General features: G+C 40.5%; 1 protein-coding gene across 2 annotated transcripts in view; it reads left to right on the top strand.

Annotated features, from left to right (window-relative positions):
• ppm1kb (protein phosphatase, Mg2+/Mn2+ dependent 1Kb) overlaps window positions 1-8,303 on the top strand; it is a 25,316-nt gene extending 17,013 nt beyond the window's left edge. For both annotated transcript variants that reach the window (XM_061881047.1, XM_061881046.1), the window contains exons 4-7: window positions 994-1,159; window positions 4,062-4,206; window positions 4,485-4,619; window positions 6,923-8,303. In XM_061881047.1, the coding sequence (XP_061737031.1) occupies window positions 994-1,159; window positions 4,062-4,206; window positions 4,485-4,619; window positions 6,923-7,054 (578 nt within the window). In that variant the 3' untranslated portion in view covers window positions 7,055-8,303. The remainder of the gene's footprint in view (window positions 1-993; window positions 1,160-4,061; window positions 4,207-4,484; window positions 4,620-6,922) is intronic.
• The last annotated feature ends 1,826 nt before the right edge of the window (window positions 8,304-10,129 follow it).

Genomic DNA, 10,129 nt, shown 5'->3' with positions numbered 1-10,129 from the left:
TTTTTTAACATGTATCTGTCTGGCTTGTCTGCAATAAGTGTTAATAGGAGGCTTCCTTTTACTTTGCAGACACTTTCTTCTAATCAGTCAAGAGCTGTCAACTTAGAATAATTAATGAACGGAATGATTGTCTAATTCTTCCTAAACAGAGTGCAATTGGTACCCACAGGGTGCTACCCGTCTTTACATGAATGAGATCCGCAGTCTATTTATTAGAAACTATTTTTGTCAGAGGGCTATTACTGTCAACTCAAACAATTTTTACTATTAAAACCCTGTTTACAAGGATTAATGATTGTTTTGTGAACACTTAGAGATACATATATTTGGGCATATTTTGTAAAATTATTTTCTAAAAGATCCCTATTAAATAGTTTTGATGTGTGTGTGTATATATATATATATATATATATATATATATATATATAATCATCATGTTGTGACATACGTGGTTGTCATTAAACAGCGTCTATCTGCTTTTCAAGGTTATCTTGCTGCTTATAAAATTAGCTGAAATCAATTTGCATGTTAAACCAGTGTGAACAAATTCCAAAAAGGACTTTTATTACTTAGCAGCAAAACTATATAATGTACGTTTCCTTTTTACTGCTGCTAAACAAACCCTCAAATTCATTTGTATGAGATGAGCTTCCATGTGATAATGTTGAAATCGCTGTTTTGAGATGTAAACAGTTCAGGTGAAACTGCTCCAACTGCATGTCTCCCCCCTCCCCTTTCATCGATGATTGTGTTATCAACCACAGTACATTTCCTCCCGCCGTTCTAAAGTGTGCGTGTGCGTGTGTGTGTGTGTGTGTGTGTGTGTGTGTGTGTGTGTGTGTGTGTGTGTGTGTGTGTGTGTGTGTGTGTGTGTGTGTGTGTGTTTGTGTGTGTGTGTGTGTGTACGCGTGATACACTTGTGCTTGTTTGTGCACAAAAAAGAAAGTGAGCTACTTACTGCCTCTCACGTTTGTCCTATTAATGTCTCTGTAGCTTCCGGGACGAACGCGGGTACCACCGCCACCGTGGCGCTGCTGAGGGATGGCATTGAGCTGGTGGTGGCCAGCGTGGGCGACAGCCGCGCCATGTTGTGCCGCAAGGGAAAGGTGCTCAAGCTCACTGTTGACCACACTCCAGATAGGAAGGACGAGAAGGAGAGGTCAGAATCCATGTTCATACTTACCATATTTTTCGGTCTATAAGGCGCACTTAAAATCCTTTGATTTTCTCAAAAATCGACAATGCACCTTATAACCCGGTGTGCCTAATGTATGGAATAATTCTGGTTGTGCTTACAGACCTCGAAGCAATTTAATTTGGTACATCGTATAATAATAAGTGGGACCAGTAGATGGTAATCACACATAAGATATGCATGTAGACTGCAATATGACGCCAGTAAACAAAACCAAAACTTTAAATGTTTCATTGAAAATAAAGAACATCACACAAGGCACTCAAAAGTTTGTCAAAATGTCTTAGTATGACTATGAAGCCGCACCGCTCGATGGATCCTCTGCATATCTGTCTACCATAGTCAGAGATACAAGTATTACTATGGTGGACCGCAAAACGGCACCCATTAGCAGACATATTATCTGGGGTTTTGTTTCACAATATTATGCAAAACCAACTTTTCTTTCCTTCTGGTTCCTGCTGATATGTATTTGAGATCTGCATAAGTCCTGAAAATTTGAGCACGCCATTGTAATCCATGCCGATGCCGTAGTCGATAAGCTTCTTCTTTTTCCACTACCCTTGCTCCTGATGGGTCGGGGTTAGCGCCTTGCATGGCAGCTCCCTCCATCAGTGTGTGAATTTGTGTGTGAATGGGTGAATGTGGAAGTAGTGTCAAAGCGCTTTGAGTACCTTGAAGGTAGAAAAGCGCTATACAAGTGTAACCCATTTATTTATTTATTCCTTCTTGTTATGTGGCAATCATCCCCTGCTGTTGCCATTTGTAATATAAAAGTGCGTAAAGGTCTAACTTATATCTCACTATGGATTTGTTAAAAACTACAAGTGTAGTGGGTTTACATAATTCCCCCCACGGAACTTTAGTTATTAGAGAGTTCCGGTCGGACGTTTTTTCACGGGTCTTGCACTATTGTGCCACTGATGAGATACTGCTCATTGTTGATTTAAGTAAAGTCTGAATGTCATTAAAATAGGTAGCTCCATCTTTTGATATTTCTTCAACTCCCATCCTTGCACGCTACACCGCTACAACAAAGATGAAGGAGAGAAGACGCTGTCGAAGGTAAGCCACGTAAATAAAACCGGCCACAAAATGGCTCATCCTGAAGAGACTGTCAGAAAGTGACTTGAAGATGATCTGTAACACATCATCTATGCAAAATTTTAACCAAGGAACCACCATCACATGCTAAGTAGTAGTTTTGAACCAACATTTGTTTAAAGGCGTCAATCATGATTTTTTTCTATATTAAAACATTTCGTTGTGGTCTACATGATATGTAATGTTGGTTCTTTGGTCCAAATTTGGTATAATTATGCAGACCATCTTCAAGCCGCTTTCTGACCGTCGCTTCAGGATACGCCATTTTGTGGGCGGTCCTTTTTACGTGCCTCCACTTCGACTGCGTCTTTTCCCCGTCAGCCATGTTGTAGTTTTTAGCGCTTCCATATGGAGTCTTCAGACAGATATGTTAGAAGTTGCTATATGCTACTGTGTATTGTAAATGGCAACATCAGAGGATGCATGTGCATGTACGAGCCAATCTGCCCCACAACAAGATGATAGAGGAAAAGAAGGAACTTACTGACAGCAAAGCTTTTTGGGTAAAACTTTACCATATACGTGTATGTCTGCTGACGTCACAAATTGGGCAAATTCCAAACAGCTCATTTTGAGGAAGTATTGAAATCTCTGCAATGCCCTCCACGGTTTGATTTCAACTTTTTAGGACTTATGCAGATCCCAAATTCACAAAAACTGGTACCAATAGGCAAGAAAAGTTGTTTTAAAGTGTAAACCGAGATAGATAAGTAAGATTATCTAGAAAATGAAGGGATTGATTAAATAAATTCAGAATGTTTATCATGGTTCGTCTTCTTTGAACTTTGTAAACACTTTAAGTTTGAATAGTTTTTGAAGTGGATTAAATTGGTACATTGTTTGAATTATTTGCTTAATCCATTCCATAATTTAATTCTACATACTGATATACTGAAGGTCTTAAGTGTTGTACGTGCGTACAAATGTTTTAAATTAAATTTTTATCAAAGATTGTATTTCTCCTCTTTTGTTGAGAAGAATTGTTGTATATTCCTGGGTAGCAGATTGTAGTTTGCTTTGTGTATAATTTTAGTTTGCAAATTCACTATGTCCTGGAATTACAGTATTTTTGATTCAACGAATAAAGGGTTTGAATGTTTTCTATATTTAGTTTTGATAACTGCCACTACGTTGAGGAGAAAAAAAGTCCTCCTTTCTGTCCAATACAACATGAAAGTAGTCAGTGTTTGGCATTTTATTTGTCCAGCTTCCTTACTCGTTTTTAAACACTTTACAAGAAATTCATTGACGGCAAACTCCGTCAATGCACTTTTGTGCACTATCTTTCTGAGACTCTTATTTTGATAGCACAGGCAGGATGGAGCAGCACTTTCATTGTGAAGACAGGAACTGTGCGGTCGGTCTTTAGAGTTTGGACGGCAGGTACGACGTGAGTCTGTTGAAATAAAAAGTGCTCCTCGCCTTCCTTTCAGGCAATTCTTTCTTAATACTGAGCGAGCGGGTGCCGCGAATGTCCATCAAGTGACTAAAGTGACGTCATAGTGAGATGATCTGTAATTTTTAGGACAATATTTTTTTTAAAGACTGGCTTGCGATGGACTGACACACCTTTTGCGATTGACCAGTAGCTCGCGATCGACCTAATGGGCACACCTAGTCTACAGCTACTTGGAGGCATTAATTGGAGCATTTACAATATTGTGTTGTTTTAAAGTCAGAGCTACTGATACCCGTGCTAGATCTATAGTTCTAGGCCATGCAGGTGTACCTAATTCCACTTTGCCTTTGCACTCGTCACCAGGATCAAGAGGAGTGGAGGCTTTATCACCTGGAACAGTCTCGGGCAGCCCAATGTCAATGGCAGGTTGGCAATGACGCGCAGCATCGGAGACCACGACTTGAAGAACATGGGTGTCGTAGCTGAGCCAGAGACCAAGAGAATGACGGTACATTCGTTAAAGTCCTTACAGAGTGAAAGTACCCCCAAAATGTTTGTTTCTATCAATTAACTTTTATAGATATTTGACCGTACTGAAGAAGCGTTTTCTGTCAGTGTTGAAAGATCACACAGGTGCTTGGCATTCAGTTAGTGAACACTTCACCTCTTAGTTGGAGAAACATAAACCTGTACAGTGTTTGTCTTCATTAAGTCACTTTATGAAAATATATATGAGTTTGTTCCTTTTCAAAGACACATTAGCAATGAGGCTCCTCTTTTCCCCAGTTGTCTCACGTCCACGACTCCTTCCTGACACTGACCACCGACGGCATCAACTTCATCATGAACAGCCAGGAGATCTGCAACGTCATCAACCAGTGCCACGACCCCAAAGAGGCAGCACAGCGCATCTCTGAGCAGGTAAGAGATCATGTCATGTCTATGTCAAATGGAACATGTATTGTCCCGCCTGCTTTGGGATAAAAATGAAACATTTAAAGTGGGGATAGGTTATAGGAATTGAGGCATGTAAATAGCGTTTTTTCTTTATTCCTCATGCAATATTGTTTAAAAAACGTTGAACAAGGAGGGACATTTCACCGCTTAGCAACATAACATTATCGGTGAAGCATAACAATGTATTTGATAATTACAATACATTAAATATCAGGGGTGTAAATCTTTGGGCACTTAACGATTTAATCCGAGTCCGAATCCTGCGGTGACTATTCAATTTACAACGATTCTAGATTCAAACCGATTCCTGCAATGTATTATTTGGTATGATAGTTGTAATGAAACTTTTTCAAATCAGATTACAGGTTAGACCAGGGGTGTCGAACACGGTTACACTGAGGGCCACATCGCAGTTATGGCTGCCCTAAGAGGGCCACTTGTAACTGTATGTATTATATGAATATAAATGGATAAGAATTCACCTCATGATATTATTAAACTAATTGCTGTGCATTTGATTATTATTTGTATTACATACTGTAAAAAAAAAAAATATGTTTTTCAGTTAAAAAAATATAACTATCTTTGTGGAATTTACGATGGTTTAACAGCATATTACTGTAAATGGAAATACGGTACTATAGTTTTTTTATTTACTGTAAAATTTTGGCACCTGAGCTGCCAGTTTTTTTTTGCTGTAAAATCTAATTTCATTTTTACAGTGTACAATTTGATGAGTAACTTGCTTTTGATATAAATAAAGCAGATATTTATTTTGTTTTCATTTTTAATAGTTTGAAATTAATGATAGTATTATTTTTGTTTCATTATTAAAGTTTCAAATATACTCAATAGCATGCAATACATTCCTTCACAATGAAACGATTACCTTTAGTAAATAAAAAAATGCTTTATTGACTCATATTTTTTGAGGGCTTTCGCAGGCTGCATTAAATGATAAGGCGGGCCTGATATGGTCCCCGGGCCTTGAGTTTGACACCTGTGGGTTATCTCTATGCAACCTTCTGGTTGCATGGAGATAGCCTAAAAATGTATTTTAAATGGTTTTGTTTTTTTGTAAAGACTATGAATCGATTCAGAATCTGAATTAATAAAAATCACAATTTTGATGTAAATCCTTATTTTTTTTTGTGCACCCATATTAAACCTAATGATTAGAGATGTCTGATAATATCCGCCTGACGATAAATGCTTTAAAGTGTAATATCGGATAATACTGGTATCGGTTTGGAAAAAAGTAAAGTTACTTTTTAAAATGCCGCTGTTTACACGTATGTAGGGAGAAGAACAGAGCGCCAATAAACCTTAAAGGCACTGCCTTTGCATGCTGGCACAGTCACATATCTACGGCTTATCACACACACTCGTGAATGCAAGGCATACTTGATCAACAGCCATACATGTCACACTCAGGGTGGCCGTATAAACCACTTTAACACTGTTACAAATATGCGCCTCACTGTGAACCCACACCAAACAAGAATGACAAACACATTTCGGGAGAACATCCGCACCGTAACACACCATAAACACAACAGAACAAATACCCAGAACCCCTTGCAGCAGTAACTCCTCCGGGATGCTACAATATGCAATCCCCGCTACCTCCCCACCTCAACCTCCTCATGCTCTCTCAGGGAGAGCATGTTCCAAATTCCAAGCGGCATGTTTAAAAAATTCTGCACTTTGTGACTTCAATAATAAATATGGCAGTGCCATGTTGGCATTTTTTCCCGTGAGTTGATTTATTTTGGAAAACCTTGTTACATGGTTTAATGCATCCAGCGGGGCATCACAACAAAATTAGGCATTATAATATGTTAATTCTACGACTGTTTATATCGGTATCGGTAATTAAGATATCGGCAAAAAAGCCACTATCGGACATCTCTAATATTGATCATTTATTACCGACCTGCGGTGAATGAGATGTGTTTTCTGTGGAAAAATGTCCTATTTGGGGAGAAAAATATGACATATAGAAGAATGTCTTAATTACTTTAAAATACACAACATTTCATCTTGGAGACTGTAGGCAAACGCAGCTCATTAGCCTAAAAGCTACGGACACACTAAACAAATTGTTTTCTGTTAACACTTTTGCTGTAAGGTGCAGGAAAGGCCCCCCCCAAATATTTTCAAACAACCTAAAAGGTGTGTGAATTTGAGCTGGGGAAAGAGGCAAGGACCCTGATAGGTGCATGGGTGGTCATGTGACTTTTTAACACGCTGCTCTCGTCCTCCAGGCCCTGCAGTACGGCTCAGAGGACAACAGCACCGTCATCGTGGTGCCCTTTGGCGCTTGGGGGAAGCACACCAATTCGGACACAAGTTTCTCCTTTAGCCGAAGTTTCGTGTCCAGCGGAAGGTGGGCGTAGTGGTTGGTGGCGGTGGGCCTGGTTGTAGGGGGCGTGGCCTGTGGACCCACATCAGCTTGTGCAATACAGTCAACAACAGTGCCCTTTTATGTGATCCAAAATGTGTTGAGTGTTTTGTCAGAACCACAAGTGGAGCTCATTGCAACCTAGGAACGCACAATAGACGTTTGTGTCCTGTCTGCACAGTACAATATGGCAACAGTTATCTTTAAAGTGACCTGCATCATGAGCGTATTTTTGATTTATTCTTTTTTACATTTGACTAATAGCAGCTAGTTTTACACCTGAGATGTTCAACAACTTTAAAAGCATTTTATGATGGTGACGGCTTGACCCCGGAACGGATGAATTCTTTTACCATCGTGTCCTATGGGGAAAATGTATTTCAAATTCAACAAAGGGGAACAGCTGGCACGTTGCGTTGCACCGTAAATGTTCCACTGTAACTTTTGGCAGCACCTACATTTGCACTTTTTTCATTTCAAGGCTAGTTTCATTTTTGAAAGACTCAAGAAAGCGCCCGAAAGTAAAGACAGTGAAGTGAGTGTAATGAGAACTTGTTGTTGAATACATTGGACCCTTGTGGGAATAGGACACGGACACTACTGTACATACTGTAGAACCTCCTGAAAACAGCACCAAATATTGTGAACGTCTTGAAAAGTTTGTACCGTTCTACTTGAGTTTGTCACAGCGCCTTTTTTGTCGTCTTGCGTAGGAATCGTCGCGGTTCATTTGCACAAATATCGAGAGTTGAGCGCAAGTCAGAATGTTCTTTTGCTGACTATACCAGTGAACCTCACATTTCTGAACTTTTAAATGTTTTTTTATTATGGATCTGTAATCATGATCGGGTGTTATACTGGCAAGGTGGCTTCCTACGTGGGGCGCTGAGGCATTCAGGGTACTGACATGTACAGTGTATGTTGTGTAAATAGTTCATATTTATGCAGAATAAATATTATTGTGTCGTCATGTCCATGGACAGACGTCATGTAAGTGTTTAAAAACTGAAGAAAGCACCCCTCTATATAACGTATCGCCCGCTTGTCCCATCAGCTCATGTCAGTCTTCTTTCCGTGTTTTATGTAAAAAAAAATGTTTTCTTTTTTTAATACACTTCATCTGAAAGTCTGTTTCTTTTCTTTTGCAATATAACCATTGTTTCTGGTGACCTTGGAGATACACAAGGAATGTTTTACAGCAGTGACATGTAACGATTAAATCTTTTTGTGGTCATGTACGAAAAGTCTGTTTTTTTTCTTATTTTTCTTATTATTACATGTGCATATATGTACTGTATGGCACACATCTGTTAGGTTTTTGTGGTTATGTACAAAAAGTCTTAGTTTTTTTTTCTTTATTTTCTTATCACATCTGCATATACAGTACAGGCCAAAAGTTTGGACACATCTCATTTCAATGCGTTTTCTTTATTTTCGTGACTATTTACATTTTAGATTGTCACTTAAGGCATCAAAACTGTGACACCTGTGAGGTGAAAACCCTTTCAGGTGACAGCTTCTTGAAGCTCATGGAGAGAATGCCAAGAGTGTGCAAACCAAAAATCAGAGCAAAGGGTGGCTGTTTTGAAGAAAAACATGTTTTCAGTTATTTCACCTTTTTTTGTAAAATACATAACTCCACATGTGTTTGTTAATAGTTTTGATGCCTTCAGTGACTATCTACAATTGAGAAAGTGTGTCCAAACTTTTGGCATGTACTCTATACATATATGTACTGTAAAGTGTTGGAACAGCTAGAAATGTAACTGAATAGTGCCTTAAAATAATTTTAAGGTTTTTTTTAAATTTATGTAATTTTATAGGCCACATCACTGTCTATTAATATGGTTGTTAAATCATTGCGAGTACACATAAGTATTGTACTAATTGGAACAGCGAGAAGTGTAGTGGATTTGATATACAATCTTGTGCATTTTCTTTGTTTTTCCTTAACTGCATGTTTTCTGTTGGCATGTTTTATAATCAATTCTTCAATCAATTCCCACCTCCGGAAAAACTCTGAACACGTCACGAGGGAGGTGCGGGACATTGAGTCCGAGTGGACCATGTTCCGAACCTCTATTGTATAGGCGACTGATAGGAGCTGTGGCCGCAAGGTTGTTGGTGCCTGTCGGGGTGGTAATCCCAGAACCCCTTGGTGGACACCAGCGGTGAGGGAGGCCGTCAAGCTGAAGAAGGAGTCCTATCGGGTTCTTTTGGCTCATAGGACTCCGGACGCAGTGAACAGGTACCGACAGGCCAAGCGGTGTGCAGCTTTAGCGGTCGCGGAGGCAAAAACTCAGACATGGGAAGAGTTCGGGGAAGCCATGGAAAACGACTTCCGGACGGTTTCGAAGCGATTCTGGACCACCATCCGCCGCCTCAGGAAGGGGAAGCAGTGCACTGTCAACACCGTGTATGGTGCGGATGGTGTGGATCGGGGGAGTGAATACTTCGAAGTCCTCAATCCCACCAACACATCTTCCTATGAGTAAGCAGTGCCTGGGGGATCTGTGGTGGGCTCCTATTTCTGGGGCTGAGGTAGTTTAAAAGCTCCTCGACGGCAAGGCCCCGGGGGTAGATGAGATCCGCCCAGAGTTCCTCAAGGCTCTGGATGCTGTGGGGCTGTCTTGGTTGACAAGACTCTGCAGCATCGCGTGGACATCGGGGGCGGTACCTCTGGATTAGCAGACCGGGGTGGTGGTCCCTCTCTTTAAGAAGAGGGACCGGAGGGTGTGTTCCAACTATCGTGGGATCACATTTCTCAGCCTTCCCGGTAAGGTTTATTCAGGTGTACTGGAGAGGAGGCTACGCCGGATAGTCGAACCTTGGATTCAGGAGGAACAGTGTGGTTTTCGTCCTGGTCGTGGAACTGTGGACCAGCTCTATACTCTCGGCAGGGTTCTTGAGGTTGCATGGGAGTTTGCCCAACCAGTCTACATGTGCTTTGTGGTCTTGGAGAAGGCATTCGACCGTGTCCCTCGGGAAGTCCTGTGGGGAGTGCTCAGAGAGTATGGGGTACCGGACTGTCTGAATGTGGCGGTCTGCTCCCTGTACGATCAGTGTCAGA

This window comes from Nerophis ophidion, linkage group LG20 (genome assembly GCF_033978795.1).
Source record: "Nerophis ophidion isolate RoL-2023_Sa linkage group LG20, RoL_Noph_v1.0, whole genome shotgun sequence".
Lineage (NCBI taxonomy): Eukaryota > Metazoa > Chordata > Actinopteri > Syngnathiformes > Syngnathidae > Nerophis > Nerophis ophidion.
Note: the sequence above shows the minus strand (reverse complement) of the source record. Positions and strands in the feature narration are given on the sequence as shown.